At 45.4% G+C, this 17722-nt stretch overlaps 1 protein-coding gene across 1 annotated transcript in view; it reads right to left on the bottom strand.

The window, feature by feature from the left end:
• The window catches only part of FNDC1 (fibronectin type III domain containing 1), a 93919-nt gene that overhangs the window by 8202 nt on the left and 67995 nt on the right, over positions 1–17722 (bottom strand). The window contains exons 15-19 of the mRNA XM_040627495.1: positions 12224–12292; positions 10516–10659; positions 8238–8468; positions 5349–5457; positions 679–758 (exon numbers count right to left, since the gene is read on the bottom strand). Of these exons, the coding sequence (XP_040483429.1) occupies positions 679–758; positions 5349–5457; positions 8238–8468; positions 10516–10659; positions 12224–12292 (633 nt within the window). The remainder of the gene's footprint in view (positions 1–678; positions 759–5348; positions 5458–8237; positions 8469–10515; positions 10660–12223; positions 12293–17722) is intronic.

Genomic DNA, 17722 nt, shown 5'->3' with positions numbered 1-17722 from the left:
CCTGGCTTAGAGGCATAGGGACCAGCTCTCAGTGTGGCTTCCTATGTGGAGAGGCTGTTCACCCAGGACAAAAAAGGAAAGGCTGTCACCACAGCCAGCTCTGGGCATACTGCTTCAGACCATGACCACAGGAGCATCTTACAGAGGGCTGGAGAGCTCTGTATGCCAGTGCAGGGCCATCGTCCGAGTAACACTGCTTGTAAGACTGGATAGTATTCTAATGAAACTCTCCATATTAGGACATCTTTGTCTCCTAGTAAAAGAACAATCTTCGAGACCTGACTAATTGGAAGAAGCAAATGCCTCTCAGACCACATGACATTTATGTTCTTCAGCTGTTTGTAATAAAAAAAAATTAGCTCTGCAACTAAATCTTTTACAGAGAGATTCAAACTTATCTTTCCCACATGGTTGAAAACTAGATTTTTTCCTTTCATTGGAATGTGACCTTTCCACTTTCCAGGCAGTTCCAATGAAGATTACTTTTAATTTTATTATCCAGATTTTAACACAGCACAAAGAAAACGATGTTTATTTTATGAAGTGATTTCCAATATGAACTCACTAAATAGAAAAGTAAGGACTTTACTTCTTCAGTTTCTATTCTATTGTAGTCATGATTCCAAATTATTTGTCTTTGAGAAGAGGAAAAAAACGAGAATGTTAAGATGCAGATACCTGATTCTGTAACAAATGAGACCGAAGGGCTGATGGGTCCGTAGCCATGGGGATTTTTGGCTTGAACTTTAAAATAATACCTGGAATTGGAAGAAAAGATTTTTTTTGAAAGAGAAGCTTGTTTAATTTCTGTGTAGTAAGACAGATTCCCAAACTACTGAGCACTGACTCTGTGGCAGGTTTTGAGTGTTATTTCGTAACAAATGCATACATTGCCGCTATTCAGATTTTTTCTGAATTTTCTCATTTTTCAATAACTTTTCAAAATAATACAATTCACAGCATTGATGAATGTGGCTGATGGCAGCAGAAGGAGCATACCGGGCAAATAAGCCACGTAGAGAGCGTTATGTTCCTTAGGGCATTAAGGCTCCTTGGCCCCACGCAGCCTCACCCCTGGACGGATGCCCCTCCCATCCTGCTCTTGTCCCACCTGAGTTCCACAGCTCAAGACGGAGACGCTGGAGCAGCAAGACACTTCCAGAGCAAAATTCAAACTTAACCTAATTCTTGTCACTGGACTCCATGTGAAAAAGCAGGATGTTTGACCCAGTAATGATGCAACTATTGTTGGCGGAACGAAGGCGAGCCAGTCCCGAGGTTGGCCTCCTCAGTGCAACAAACATGACAATGATATTTTGGGCGCGTGACAAGTGCTATGGTTGGCTTTAAAAGTCACTGAGTTTCGAGCTTCTGGGCCTCCAGGAAAGAGAAGCAAGTCCAAGAAGGGGAAGTGGAAAAGGCCGGGAGAGGTTTTACTGTCGAATTTATCCTTGTCTTGGAACAGAGAATGTACTCGCTTGCCTAGAGGGAGACTAATAGGCTGAGTGGGTGGGGAGTCCCCAAACATCTTGCTCTGTGCTCTTATGAACTATAGGACAAAAAGTGGTGGTTAAATAATACTAGAGACCAACACCGCAGCTGCGACCCACTACAGCCACTGTTCATCTCCGTGTTTCCTTGACCTCTGGGACACCAGGCATTATCTGTGCTCTCGACGTCCTGAGCTACTTACAGGTGAAGAAGAGGGTAAGAAACCCCAGTAGGGGTGGCTCTCTGCCATTTCAGAGAGTTCCCGACAAGACTTTTCCTATGTCAGCCTTGGCACACAGACAGGTTCTATGCACTAATTAAAACGCACTAAATTTTCAAAAGGTGAATTATTTATTCGGAGAGCAAAGGCGTATGTCTGTTACACCCCTGTCCTAGCGCCAAGCCTCCAGAGCTCCTGAGATCACCACGGGAGCCTCAGGCTTCCCGGTTACACAGAAATATTTGACTTTGGGTTTGATTAAACAGAGAGCAAAGAAAGGCTCATTTGGTAAATTTAGTCTTCTTTTCAGCCTTTCAAGAAAGTCATTCACATCTCATTTAGAAGAGAATCCTTTTTAAATTTCATTTTTTTAAAAAAAGATATGCACAATTAAGAACATATGAGTTTCCAAATCTCAATTCACTCAGCAGTCTGTGTTTTCCCAATTATGCATACTTTTATTCAGTGGTTATGGAGTTATTTAAGGCAAAATTCTGCAGGCAGTGGGTTTGGCATACGTCAGTGATATTGGTCAAATTTTACAGATACTTTTTTTTTTCCTTAAAAAGGGAAATCAAAACCCAAGGAATGACACATCCTCAGAGGCTACATGAGACATTTCTGCTGAACATTTCTTAAGCCATTATCGAGTGGTCCTGACACCAGTTCCCAAGGTCCACAGAGGGACTCACAGCTCTACAATTGTGGAGAGGGTACAGGATGCCCGACCGGTCTGATTCCTTCACTGTACCAATTCTGTCTCCCCACTGAAACCCAAGTGTTCTCCTCTACTTTCTCTGTCCTGTCCTCCAACAAAGCCCACATGGCCCAATTCCAAAGACATACTTCCATTTGAACCTCACCTAATGTGTCAAAGCAAATTTAAATGCATGAAGCTGAAAAACATAAAATTATGGGGAAAAAGTAAGGTTCCTATTTTCCAAACCACATTAAACTTCTTCTAGAAACTAAAATATCTCATACTATGACCAGTCTCTGTCTCACCCAAGTAACAAGAGCGATCCATGCCTTGCCTTCATACATAAGCTCTTGGCACCTTCTTTTGAATAACACCCCCCCCCCAGTCTCAATTCTTGTGCTTTGAAGTATGGATGAAATATGCAGATTCCAGAAAGTGGTCTGGGACTGAGTTGAGTGAACAAGGCGGGCAATCCCTAGATAAAGTCAAATACAAAATTCTGTCATAAAGAACCAAGGCTGGTGTCTTTCATTCCGGCTCATCTTGAGGGGAGTGACTTCTTGTGTTTCCTACAGGGATTCTGAGGTGGGTTCCTGAGAAGCCCCGAGGACAGTGCTAACAACTGGGACACGCAGCCTCTGTGGAAGAAGGACGTGGACCACTAAGGTGGGCCCACTAGAGATGTTCTGCATCAGAGTAACGCAGGGAAACAATGAGCATCCTTACATTAGGCTGTTCACAGGGGTTTTGAGGAAATCTGTGTCGAGGAGCCGCGAGTGCTCCGTGCCCCCGCCAGTGCCCTCCATGGGAAGCAGGAATAATTAAGCAGGCATCCCAGAGAGAAGGCTACAGTAGCACCTGCTGTTCCCTGCCTGGCTATCAGGGCACTGAATGTAGGTGGAAGGTAGGACAGAAGGCACAAGGGACTCCCAATGGCTCTGGGACCAACCTGTCCAGCCTCCTCTCTTTCTCCTGCTCCCGCCATCCTGGCCTCCTTTCCTTCCTAGAACACACCAGGCTGTCGGACATCCTTTCTGCCAGAACAACTTGGCCTTACCCCACCCACCTTCTCCAAGTTCACCACTGCTTATCTATTTCTCCAGGGAAGCTCACCTGACCACCCCACCCCCTCCCCACAAGCTCAGAAAAAAAGTCTCGCTCAGGATATTGACTGGTCAAAGTTTATATTTATGCTGTTGCTGAACGATCTGTCTCTACCAAAGTGTGAGCTCCGTGAGGACCGGGCCATGGCGTATTTATAGCCCACCTCCCGGACCCTACTCCACTCCCTCCACCCCCTCACCCTCCTGCTCCGAATCCCCGCTCTACCCTCAGTGCATCACCTGGTGACGTACGTACAGAGGGAGTTGTGGGCGCTCCTCCATACCTGCTGGAAGAATGAATACACCTTCTCTTACATAACCATTCCTTGACATTCAAAACTCAAGATCAGCCTGGCAGCAAAAGTTGTAGAAAGAACATTGGCTGGTGAGGGGGGGCGGCGGGCACGGGGCAGTCAGGAGATGGGGATTCAAATTCTACCACAAGGAACTACGCAGCAAAAGCTCTCCAGTGCCTCTCTTAGTGGTGGGATACTGAGGCTGTGCTGGGGAAGCACCGTCAGTCCACACACAATAAAGAAAATCGGGTGTCGACTCCACTGTCTTAAATCTGTTGCTTTTGTTTGCTTTAACTAATTCATGTTTCCTCACTATTAGGGAAAAACAAAGAAAGTGCTTTCTCAGGTTCCTGTTTTGCTCCTTGCTTTTTACTTGCCAGATCCTCAAATTGATAATAGTTTGTGAACGCTTAGCTCAGGGAAGCCCACACAGCACCTCCAATGCCCTGAGGAAAATTCTCAGCTAGTTCAGAAGTGTCCCAGTACCCAAGGCTATTAACTAGTTTCTATCCGCTTTGGCACATTTCTGTTTAAAGAGAGTGTTTTGTTTCAACCTTCTCCAGGTTCGTCTAATTATACAGGAAATGAGAGACCTCTCAGACCCACAGACACGTCATTTAGAGCTCTTTGCTCCCTAAAGATTGGGTTTGATATGACCGTGGGATGCTGGACTCATTTGCACGGGCTTGAGAGAGATAATCATTAAATATTCAAGAATCCTGCAGGCCCACTGGGAGCCTGGAATTGGCCATGGTGGGAGTGTTCACGCTACAGAAAATGGTAAGCACCATAAACCAGGGACTTTGTTTCCCCAGAGAGCTGGTTTACACGCACACTATGCCTGACCCTCACCTGCTTGGCCCTTTGCCCATTGTCACCCACCAGGAAAGCTTTCCTGATGATCATTGCTATCAAAACCAGATAGTGTGAAAGAGGAAATGCAGTCACTCTCTTTGTAACCGTGGGAACAAGTTTTGTAGATTTCACACTGAGCGTCACAAACTCTGGCTCCCAGAGGGGCCTCTGGCCAGCCAGCCACTGCCCAGTTTAGGAAGACATGTCTGTAACCTTATTAACGTGTAAAATGCATCTTTCTAGATGGTCTGAACTTCCACATCGTAGAGTGTGAGCACCAGTTCACTAATGTGTTCAGCGATTGCTGCCCCACCGAGGCTACATATGAAGGCTGTGCTCCTAACGCGGCCCCCTGGGTGACTGCACATGCATCCGAGTCCCTTCGACACACAGAGCAACCTTTCTTTCCCCAACAGTCGGTAGTGTTTAGTCTCTGAAACGTTGGTAACAAGATATAAACACAATAGACTAACAACTCTAATAGATACAGTAATTTCTTTTAAGAGACATATAATGACATTGGTGGGTATTCATTGATATTCCATGAGAAGTAAACAGACACTACACAAGAAATCATAAAACCTTTTCATCATTCTCTTCATGTTCAACCCGAGGATACCCGTGACCAGGCACACAGGTTCCCCCCCCCCCCACCTATCTCTTTAATGATTGACACATCGTACCTTGTGTTTGGCTTCAGGTTCTCAATGGGCAAATGAGTTACTGAGGAAGCTTGAGTGGACCACTTGTTCCTAATGAAGTCTTCGTAGGATGCACTGTAAACCAGGTAACCTGCAAGTGGAGATACAGAAGGACCACTGAGCGTCGAGGAACCACATCATCCAAGAGATATGCCCGATGGAGCAGGATGGGGAGGAGGCCATAGCACAGAGGCTTTGCTGTCTGAGGGAAAAGTTCCAGAACGGGAGCAAGCTGCATGTCGCGTCTGGATGGGTATAACATCGGTACCTGCTGGTGAATGCCGATGTGGATAACAAAATTAAACACACTTCCTGACAACTGCTGGTTCCCTACTTCTCTTCCTTCTCCATATCTTCCACATTTCTTGGCTTCTTCACGTCCTCGGAACTAATCACCTTGACTGACCTTGACAGCGCAGAGAAAAAGGTGGCAGAAGAAAAAGCAGTGACCTCCGCACAAGTATTTAAGAATTTCCTGGCAGAGATATATACAATTGTCCTTACATGAAATGACAAAACTGTTGATGGTGAATGCTGTGTGTGTGCGTGTGTGTGTGTGTGTGTGTGCACGTGCGTGCACACGCCCGCGTGTGTGGGACTGAAAGACTCCAGACTCGCAGTGGTCTCCTCACCCAACTGGTCAAGGCTTTCCTTTGATGGCTAGTTGTTGAATATCTGTGCCTGCCCTTGACCTCGATGTCTAGCGACAGCAGTCAGGCCATGTCTTCTGCCTTCTCTGCTATGAAGGGACCCCAGCAGGCCCTGACACCTGCTCAGCCTTCAAGGAGGCTTCAGGAGGCCAGTGAAGTCATGGCTCACGCACCCTCCACAGTCTCCTATGTTACACACAGAGGAAGAAAACGTCCATCAGGCCTTTCCCATGTGCCAAACACTCTAAATACATTCAACCAAGCTTTATTTTGATTCACTCTCCTGCTCCTAGCATGTAGGCATCGCTATCCCCGTTTTGACACATGGGAAAATGGAGTCTTAGAGGTTAAAGCATGAGATGAAGCTGAAGAAGCACAGAACAGAGAAATACGCAGTGCCCTTAGTGTTGCTTTTCATTCTAAAAGAAAGGGGAAGACATTACAGGGCAGCACAACCAGACTGTCTTCTATGCCTCCCTCCGGAGCCCAGTGAAATGGGTCAGGTAGGGGGTGTGGATCAGGTGGCCCAGCCAGCCAGCTACTGTAATATCCAAGTGACAGGTGGCAAGAGCTCAGGTAAATCTGGTCGTTAATGGAGAGAACGGATGGGTTCATGAGAAACCTGGAAGGCAAAACTGATAGGATTCAGTGATGAATTGAATATGGTGGGGGAAATTAAAGAAGATTTGAAGATAATCCCATGCTTACAGAAATGAGGTGGGGAGAGGGGTCATTCTCTGAGACAGGAAACACGCATGGGCAGGTTCGGGAATCAGAGGGATCAGGAGTTTGGTTTTGGATATGCTGAGTCTGAGATGCTCTGGAGACATCCTGGGGATGATATCAAATGCCCATCTGGTTTTAGTGTTTGAAGCTCAGAGGAGAGGCAGGCCTAGCCTCAAGCTATCAATCAATGACTCATCTCCAGGATGAATTAAAACCATGTTCCTGGGTGAGATCCTGGAGGGAGAGAAGATGGAGCAAAAAGGAAAGAGGAGTTGGGACCAAGCCTTGAGAAGTTCCAACATTTAATGCTGGAGCAAAGCAGACAAGCCTGTGAGAGAGATTCAGAGGTTGAGAGAATCAAGTTATAAGTCAAGGAGGAGGAGAAGGTCAACAGCATTGAATGTATCGAAGAGTCAAGCTAATTTATTTAGCAACCTGTGACTGCTGATTACTTTCACAGGAGCGATTTTGGTGACATAAAGAGAGTGGATTAGAGCCACACAGCTAACCAACAGGCACACCAGAAGCAGAAGCAGGTAGGCTGGGCTCCATAGCCCTTTCCACACTGTTCCCTGGAGGAGTTCATTATTCTCTTTTTCAACAAATATTGTGTGAGAACTCGTGAAGGGATGCTGCTCCCTTCACAGGGTTTCCTCCTCCTCTGGTAACAGCGACATCAGTCATGAGCGCTTTCAGTGATGCTATAGGTAACAACAGCTGGTGCTCAATGTGGTCTGTTGTTCTTCCTGCATATTGTAGGGTTGTCCTGCACTGGAATGTTCCATGGTCATCAATTTAGCAGGCACAGCTTTAAATTGGGAATGCCCAAGTGCCTATAAATACCTCATCCATATTATTTATGCTAGGGGCATGGGTACCTGTGATTGGGGCACAGAGGTTTGGTTTCAGACGAGGTGTAGGGTATATGATGATGTGATGATACCAAATTCTCCAGGGAGCTTTGGACGGCTTGGGATTCATATTAACAAGAGCACGTGGTTCAGAAACATACCCCCTACAGGATAATACAGGAATCTCATCTCAGTTAAGTGCAGAGGCAGAGTCTTGATCCCAGGGTTGACTCTTCCACAGGGCACTGCACATTAGGAGGTCTTTCAGCACCTGTGCTGCAGGATCTGACCTTACAAGTGGCTATGTGGACTCCGTGGCCATTTGTGGGATTACAGAATGTTAGAGATGTAATCATATTTTGCATAGGAAGAAACCAAAGTCCAGAGAGATGAAGTAGCTAGTTCAAGGTCATACAAACCAATGTGGGACTAAGATTCAGGACTTTTGTCTTCCACCCAGTACTCTTCATGCTACTTCACAAGGCTTCTCTTGTGGCCTATTTTTCATCCTTTTGAAAGGAGGCATTTGCACTCATCCATCCATCCATCCATCCATCCACTTATCCATCATCTATCCATCCCCTACAGTCTGCATTTTCCACCTACAGATCAATGAGGACTCTGAGCACCTGCCTTGGACACACCTGTTACCACATCTCCTGGGGTGGCTTTGTCCCAGTCCACAATGACAAATGAGTGGCAGCCTTCCATAGCGACCACAGTGATGTTGCGGGGGGGATGCTGAGGAGGCAGGTCACTCTTCCTCATGTCATTTGGAATGATTTCATCCAGGCTATCCACTTGAAAGTGGTCCAGAGCATCAGTCAGAGAACACGGGGCCGATGGGTCTTTATTTAGGTATGTCACATAAGGAGCTGGAAAAGAAGAGAGACAGCCAATTGTATTGTTGAAAGCTTTCTCTAGAAGCAGGAACATAATGTCTGCTCCATACAGCAGACTTACCATTCAGTCTTTCTCCGCCAGACAGAGAATCCAGTGCCCTCAGCCCTGATGCTAAACTCAGAAACGCTCCCTTAGCTCTCCTTAATGCACCCACGCATTTACATCTTCCAATCTGGTAGTTTCAAAAGATCCTGTTGCCCCATCAACATCAATGACTACGTCTTCAAAGTAATTTTGAAAGACCCCCAAACTATAATTCAGTGTAGTATAAGTCTGCAGCGCTCTGCTGTTTGTATGCCCAGACACTTGGCAAGGTATGAATCAAGCCCAGCTGACACTTAACTAGAGCTCTCGTGGCACCGTTCACTCCCTAGACTGTCTTGGAACCAGAAAAAAAATACCCCGATCAGGAAGTACAGCTTCTAGCCTCCAGTCCTGGATGGCCTTCCCTAGAGCTTCAGGGATACCCATAACCATCTGGGATATTTGCATAAGGCCAGCCCTGGACGCCTTTACAACATTACTGCGAAGTACAATACAGCTACTCACATTTATGGACAGATTCAAGTTTTTCTACACACATTATCTCAGTGGATACAAGGGCCCTGGGAATAAAGCAGGACATGGACTGATATCCCATGTTCCCACTGAGCCTACTCATGCTGACAGGGCCCACGAAGCTAGGGTCAAACAGAAGACTCTACCTCCAGCCCACACCTCTTTATTACATATGCTCTGTAGGAGATAGAAACGTCAAGGAATTGGAGCTGGGGCTTCATACATGCAAAACTCTCAAGTGCTTTCAAGTAACAATTTCTAGTACTTTCTAAACATTCCACTGCATTTTTTGGTACAGGTGCTCATTCTTGGTGGCCACTGGGATTAAAAGCAATTTTTAGATCCTCTACTTTCCAATAGTTTGTATAAAATTAGGCCTTGAGAGTTTGTCGATGCATCTAATCAGGAAGTTCTGGGGAGTAATCTACTATGCTTTGTAGAGTTACAGACTTAGGAAAACAGCCGGACGATAGTAAGCGTTTTGGTCTAGAGAAGCGTTCTATGGAACAGCAAATGATAGCACCAAAAGCATTTTCATTCCTGTCATGGAGCCACAGAGAGAACGACCAGAACATTCAGCGAATTCAGCCAGCCTGATTAATGCCAGGGGCCAGCATCAGCGCTTGCCTCAGGAATGCTACCTCAAATTAATATTCTTGTGCTTCAGGCACGTGAGATTCAGACACTCAATACTACATCTTGGCTGGCAAGCGCTGTTCCCTGCTTATGGCAGAACATTTGTTTTGGAAACAGAAAAGTGTGATATTAGTTTAAGCTGTTGCCTGTCTCCACTTGGTAATATTTTTTTCCACTTAGTAATGTACTAATCTAACTGTCTCGTTAGTGAAGTTCATTAAGGGCATGGGAAAAGAAGACTCCCAAAGGGAGTGAAGCACAGTTTAGAGAAATAGAATTTCCTCTTGAAGCTGTTTAACAACTGAGAAAGAAGAATCAAGTGAACTTCTAGATCCCTAGTCCGAGGCTAATGAAAATTACAGGAAACGACGGAAGAAAACCAGCTTTGGCTCTGTGGTAGCACAAGAAGCACCATGGCTCAATTCGGTAAGCTGCTCATCTTTGAGGAAGGACTTAACAATGTATACGCGAGTCCCAGCAGAAGCCCGGGCTTGGAGAAGTTGCTAGAACAAAAACAGTCATGTTCTCTGCTCCTGAAGGTGTTTACAAGTGTTCCTTCCTCTTGGTCTACGTGAGGCAGCCTCTTGAAGCTCTACTTGGTTAGATACCAGACGTTCTCCTGCAACCCCCTCCCCAACTCCTGCAGAAAGCAAGCTAATGTGCCTTCAAGCAGGACTGACTGAGTCACCCCAGATGGAAACTTCACTCTGGGAAAGCTTCTGCTCCAAATGTGCTGCCTCGACCAGGCCAAGAAATTAGTTATGCTCTTCCTCAAAGAGAAAAGTTAAAAACCCATGTTTCTCTGGTTAAGAAAGTTCTACTTACCAACAAATCGTTTCTTTCCAGCCAGATCGAACTCTTCTCCAGGAAAGGAGCTGATGGAGCCATCCGGCGGGATGACCTCGGGTGTCGCAGCCGTCGTGGAGGGCCTGGTGGTTACCGGTGGCCTTGAGGTCTCAAATTCATAATCTGAAATGATATGAAGGCTTTGCAATTGGGCCCTTCCAGAAACGGGGCACCATGTACCGCCAAGAGATACCTTCTCAACATTCAACTCGAGACTAAAGCACACTCGCACACACACCCCCAAAATAAGTGCTGTGCCTGAACGTAATTTCTTCCCAATGAAAGAGTGTTCCCCTCGAGAGCAGCTGCAGGGAAAAGGAAGAGGAAAAGGAAACACATAGGAGCAGAAAAATGAGGTTTTACAATCGGAGCTGGACAGAACCTTAGAATCATCCAGTTTTGCGTCCTGTTATTGGGCCCCAGCCATTCGCTGCCTAAGTAATTTTTTTCTTTCAGGGCCATAAAAGATTCACATCAGAATATAAACTTGATTTCTTAAAAATTCACCTTCTGTGTATGGGCTTCTTTCCTGGGGAGAGGGGTGGCATGAATCCTATTAAAAAAACTAATCCTTTAATATTTAAAAAAGAGAACTCGGCTCCCCTTTCAACTCAAAGATAATAAGAAAGTAAGAAAGGAGCTTAGTATTTTCAGAGGTGCTAAGAAACTTTTCTTTTGCTTCTGACACCTGTTGTTTTTGTCTTAAGTCAGTTTTTTCTTAAACTCTGGGACGAAACCAATGTATCGAACTTTATTATGATTGTATCAAAGGTGACATTATTTTCACATCAGTGGTTTGAGGCCACGGGAGCTACAGATAACAGCAGACAAGAAAGCACAGAAGTGAGAATATCCTGAGTATCAGAGGCCAGCCCTGCGGTGGGGACAAGATGCCCACGGGAAAACTGCACAGGCAATTTATAAAACACACAGAACCATCGCAGGGTCACAGGGTCATAAGTAGACTAACTGCATTGGCTCCAGATTCTACCCAAGGCACACTGCATTCTTAATCTTATAAGCTTATCCCTGCTTGAAAAGGTTCTGTGATAAAAAAAAACACTTGCATAGCACTGCATTTCTTTTCTTTTCTTTTTTAAGGGAGAGAGTGAGAGAGCGTGGGCATGCACACTGCAGGGGGGGCGGTGGAGGGGGAGGGGCAGAGGGAGAGAGAGAATCTCAAGCAGGCTTCACGCCCAGTGCGGAGCCCGAGGTGGGGCTTGATCTCACAACCCTGAGATCATGACCTGAGCCCAAATCAAGAGTTGGACGCTTAACCGACTGAGCCACCCAGGCGCCCCCATAGCACTGCATTTTTTTACATAATTAGAAAAGGAGAGGAAAGGGAACAATGAGAGGAGCCAACAGAGGAAGCGGAGTCATGGGTTAAACAAGTCGGTTCACAAATGGCGGTGGAAATGGAGGCTCAGACAAGCAGCTCCAGGGTTCTGGGTGTTGGGGGTACAGGGGCTTGTCTGGAGGCTGCATTCACATATGAAGCCCACTGTTGTTCTTTGGATCAAATATGTACTGGGGGCTAACTTGGAAGTTGGGGTACAACCATCTTCCCTGAGCATTGCCATGCAGCCCCGAGTTCTGAGGGAAACTCAGAAAATTGAGATCATCCACTTAGTAATTAAAATGAGAGAAACTGTCCAAATCCAAACAGTGTAAAATCAGTTCCCACCTTCGTCATAGATAACATACGCCTCTTCTGTAGGTGTCGCGGTGTCAGTCTCCAATCCTGAGAATTCATCTAGTGAAGAAAGAGGGGAGAAAGGTTTCCTCTCAGCAGCTGGGAACCGTGCCCCGGGCACGGCATTCAGTCCCCGCCACCTTTCTGCAGGGGTCAGTGGCCAGGCCAGGGTCACCCAGCTTTCTCAGAAGGAAGAGCATTAGAACCCTGACCAGAAACCCAGACTTCTTCTCCTTTACACTCAGAGAAGGGTGCTCAGAACGCCCCCTGGGGTCCCGCAGCATGCCAACTCTCCAGCACAAAGCGTCTTCTGACCTCCCCTCCGCACACAGTGCCCACCCACCCACCGGCCCAGGCAGCTCTCAGGAGGCTGTGGGAAGGGCCAGCCCAGCGGTCACAGGACTGAGAACGTGCATTCTCAGGAAGCAGGAGAGTGTGAGACTCCTGCTCAGGGTGGGGACAAAAATCCCCCCACCTGCGATGTCCCTTGTTCATCACATTTTCATCCTCCCTATCCCCTCGATCTTGCCACCATTACATGTTCCGGAAGCAGGGTGACTTCCTGCCTCTCCTACATTCTACCTTGGCAAACTACACACACATGAGCTCCCTGTGCTTCACTGCTTCCCTTCTAACCTCCCACCCTCTCTGGTGGGAAGCCCGCAGCCCAGGGCCTATGAGATGCCCTGGCACCTGCTTCACCATTGAGGTGGTGACCCTTGGTGTGTTCTGATGGGGCCAATGGATGTCGGCAGGACAGAGGCTGTAAATTACCGTCCACCCCTTTCAGGGCTCAGGACTCTCATTTCAAGAACAACTATTAAGACATAATTTTTCCTTAGGTCACTCCAATGTCAATGTTCTTGGATCCAAGCGGAATTACTTCTGGTTGGTTCAAATCAGACAGTTTTCAGGTTCACACCACCCAGTTCGGGGCTGGCCATTACTTCCTTGGTTACCATTTTCTTTCCCTTGTCAATTTGATTTTAACAACATGGTCTTGTTTTTCCTCATTCTTGGTTCACATTTGTTTCTTTTCCTTATTTTTAGCCAGATCAAAAATGAATAAATTGTATACCTTTTGCATCCCAGAGTAAAGAAGAAAAGGGAAAAGGATACCATTTCTTTGCTGGAGTCTCACTGTTGAATGTAATTCTTGAGGTGCCGGAACACCGCAGTACGTGCAGCAGGCCACAGAGATGATGCCTTTTACCTGCAAACTGGCATCGTTTCTTGAATAAGTATCAGTTAAGTCTTCCGGCAAAAGTAAACATCCTGCTGAATGATTTAGTGCTCTTTTTTTTTTTTTCTTAGGCTCAAATAAAGTCAAGTATAATTTTCCTAAAATAGCACCATCTTGGCTCCAAGTAAAAGTAACCTCCAGATGTAAGGAAGTGTATTTTATTTTATTTTATTTTATTTACAAAATTGGCCATCAGAATTTGTCACACCTGTTTTGAAGCATTTGGAACTACATAAAACTATATGCTTTATACATCAACTCAGCATCATTGTCAAAAGCTTCCAACTCTTCACATCAAAGAGCCACAGCTGGCAGCCACCAACATGGTGGCGTCGTTCATTCTCTTGAGTAGTTTCTCCAAGTGGTCATGAAAAAAAAAATGAGTGCAAGATATCACCAAAGAATTAGGGCCTTGACTCCAGAGATATTTAACCAAACTATAAGAAAAATTCTGAGTAGAAGTTTAGGGAAAAGGTTAAAGACAGCCATTTGAAAACCAGGATATTTGTAAATTGCAAAGTTGGTCCAGCTCAAATGAATTTTCAATTATTCTCTTGTATTTTCTATCTTGAGAGTGAGCTGTGGGTGAGTGGAATGGTTTTCCAAAATGACTGATGTTCTTCTGAAACATGCCCCAAGATCATGTTACAAATTATTGAAGATGTTCAGCTGGCTCAACATTTCCAAATACGTATGACATCATCTGATCCATTGTAGAAACGAACCTAAAAAACAAAGACCACTGGCTTTTACTTCTGAGTTAGAAAAATGGAGAATGTCTATAGCTTAAGATATTGCTTAGATACCCAAAGATGAATAATTAAGTACCATGAAGAATGTGAGATGAAGCAGAAGACACTGTCTCTACTGCAAGGAGTTTATTATTTAACGGGGGAGTCAGATTAAGCAAAAAAAGTGTGTGTGTGCGCATGCGCGCACGTGTGTGTGTGTGTGTGTGTGTGTGTGTGTGGCAAGAAAGAGAGAAGAGTAAAGGCAACAAAACACTGAAAACAAGCACATAAGATGCATCTTTGCTTCCAGGAATATGCACACACATATGGCATTTATAACAAATGAAGAAGTACATAAATACTGCTTGAATTACTGCAATGATTGAATGACACAAGGTTATTCCTAGAACGTTATTTTATTTTATTTTATTTATTTTTTTTCTAAGATTTTATTTATTTATTTGACAGAGATAGAGACAGCCAGCGAGAGAGGGAACACAAGCAGGGGGAGTGGGAGAGGAAGAAGCAGGCTCATAGCGGAGGAGCCTGATGTGGGACTCGATCCCATAACGCTGGGATCACGCCCTGAGCCGAAGGCAGACGCTTAACTGCTGTGCCACCCAGGCGCCCCTAGAATGTTATTTTAAAGCAGTGTTTTAAAGGAAAGGGGTATGTGATTTAACCAGGTGAGCCAAGACTTTGAGATTTGAAAAGATTTTAAAATTGGAGGGCTAGAAATAAAATTTTTGGACTTCACCAGTGGAATGTAATAACAAGTGGGTGACCAGCTGGGGGCAGTGCGGAGTAGGGGCCTTGAAGGGCAGGTGTCCTTCACTGATCGCTGATGCAGGTGATAGATCATTAGCACTACCACAACAAACACTTCAGGCTACTGGCCTGCAAAGGGCCGTGGCCAAAATGTTGCTTGCTAAGTACTGGCTATGTACACATGGAGCCCTGGCACTTGTGAGTGTACATTATGGACTGCACTAAATACAACAAAAGAGCAGGGGCATGAGAAAAACACGAACTTGAGAGCAGAGTAAGAGGCATGGAGACAGATACAGGTGGTTCCGCAGTTCATGTGTGAAGGGGAGCCTTGGGACTGCCCCTCAGCTGACTTCAGAGCCTCCTACTGAAAGCATGCATCTCCTTTCAGGATCATTACAGCATTTACAAAATAAATATCAAGGCCACTAAGAGTTGTTTTACCAATAAATGACAAATTCCATTGTATTTCATAGATAGTACACAGCATTTTCCATTTTTCAAATTATAAGCCATCTTTATTATTATTTTTTAATTATAATATTATGTTAGTCACCATACAGTACATCCCTGGTTTTTGATGTAAAGTTCGATGATTCATTAGTTGCGTATAACAGCCAGTGCACCATGCAATACGTGCCCTCCTTACTACCCATCACCAGCCTATCCCATTCCCCCACCCCCCTCCCCTCTGAAGCCCTCAGTTTGTTTCTCAGAGTCCATAGTCTCTCATGCTTCATTCCCCCTTTTGATTACCCCACTTTCTTTATCCCTTTCTTCCCCTACCGATCTTCCTAGTTCTTATGTTCCATAGATGAGAGAAATCATATGATAATTGTCTTTCTCTGCTTGACTTATTTCACTTTAGAAGCTAATTCCCACCCAAGATGCTTGCTCCTTTGCCTCTCTCCAACATTGGCCCTGACACGTTTCATTCCAATGACGAATGAAGCAGGGACTGTGTGGTATCCCCAGGCAAGTGGAGGCTAGTGGAAGAAAGCCCGATAAAGAATAACAATTTGAGTATTGGGCCAACAGGGCTAGCCTATAGATGGAAAGAGTAAAGCAAACCTAAGAAGTGTGATGAAGGGGAGGGGCAGATGGTGGCAGAGTAGGAGGACCGTAGGTTCCCCTTGTCCCACGAATACAACTAGATGACTATCAAATCATTCTAAATACGCCAGAAATCTACCTGAAGACTGGCAGAAAAAACTCCACAACTAAAGGGAGAGAAGAGGCCACACTGAAGAAAGTAAGAAGTACAGAGATGCAGCTTGGAAGAGAAACAGATCATGGCTACTGTGGTGGGGAGGGAGCCACAGTCACAGAGAAGGGCACAGAGACAGAATAGCACACAGGGGAGTGCATGGGAAAAATGAATCCCCATAGCAATTGGCTTAGAAAGTGAGAAGGGCCAAATTTTGTGACTTTTGGCAACCAGGAGGGCTTAAAGCCTAGAGTTTTAAAGGTCAGTGGGCTTGGCTCTGGGAGAGCCTGGAGGACATTGAGGCTGCCCTTGGATAGAAGGTTGGGCAAATGGCCATGGACATACAGCATGGATACAGTGATCTGAAAAGCACCTGGAGCACAAAATGAGGAGGCTATTCACTCATCTCAGAATGTATCCCATAGAGACAGCATTCACAGAGAGACCACTCTAGGAACAAAGCAACTGGCAGGCATCATTTCCCTCTCCCACCCCTCAGCGTAAGCACAGGGCCACCCACAGGAAGCAGTACAGTGCTGACACTGGCTACCTAACTCGCTTACACTAAGCCCCAAACCACCTCCACTGTGGAAGAACCACTCCTCCACATCACAACTGCTTCAGTTCCATTTGTGGCAGGAACCCTCCACTAGAAGACCAGCCCAAACCCCTGCTAGCACCACATCTTCTGACCTAGGAGTTTTGCAGGGCCTCAGTCTGGCAGTGGCGGTGACAGGTGTCATTTCACAAGCAGACCAGAGAACACCTAGTTAAAATTTACCACATTCGGGCCAGGGACCAAACACTGCCCACAACAGGCAAAGAGAGCCTCTGCAGATGGCTGGCCGAAAGGATAAAGTGGCCAGGACACAAGAGCAGAGCATAAGCAGCCCACATTGGAGATACTCCCAGAAGCACCAGTAATCAAGCTGAACAGGGAAATAAGAATTATGCAAAACAAGAATAAACTTAGGGAACTCAGTGACTCCATCAAATGTAATAACATTTGTATTATAGGAGTCCCAGAAGAAAAGAGAGAAAAGGGGGCAGAGAATTTATTTGAAGAAATAATAGCTGAAAACTTCCTTAATCTGGGGAAGGAAACAGAAATCCAAATCCAAGAGGCACAGAGACCCTCCCCCTGCCAAAAGCCAACAAAAGCAGATCCACAAAAAGACATATTGTAATTAAATTGGCAAAATCTAGTGATAAAGAAAAAATATTAAAAGCAGCAAGAGAAAAGAAGACAGTTACATACAAAGGAAACCTGATAAGGCTATCAGTGGACTTTTCAGCAGAAATTTTCCAAGCCAGAAAAGAGTGGCATGATATCTTCAAAGTGCTGAGTGGGAAAAACCTACAGCCAAGAATACTCTATCCAGTGAGGCTATCATTCAGAATAGAAGGAGAGAGAAAGAGTCTCCCAGACAAATAAAAACCGAAGGAGTTCATAAACACTAAACCAGCCCTGCAAGAAATATTAAAAGGATCTCTTTGACTGGAAAGACCAAAAAATGACAGTATGAAGGTATGAAACACAA

The sequence above is a fragment of the Ursus maritimus genome, unplaced genomic scaffold, assembly GCF_017311325.1.
Source record: "Ursus maritimus isolate PB19 unplaced genomic scaffold, ASM1731132v1 scaffold_13, whole genome shotgun sequence".
NCBI lineage: Eukaryota > Metazoa > Chordata > Mammalia > Carnivora > Ursidae > Ursus > Ursus maritimus.
Note: the sequence above shows the minus strand (reverse complement) of the source record. Positions and strands in the feature narration are given on the sequence as shown.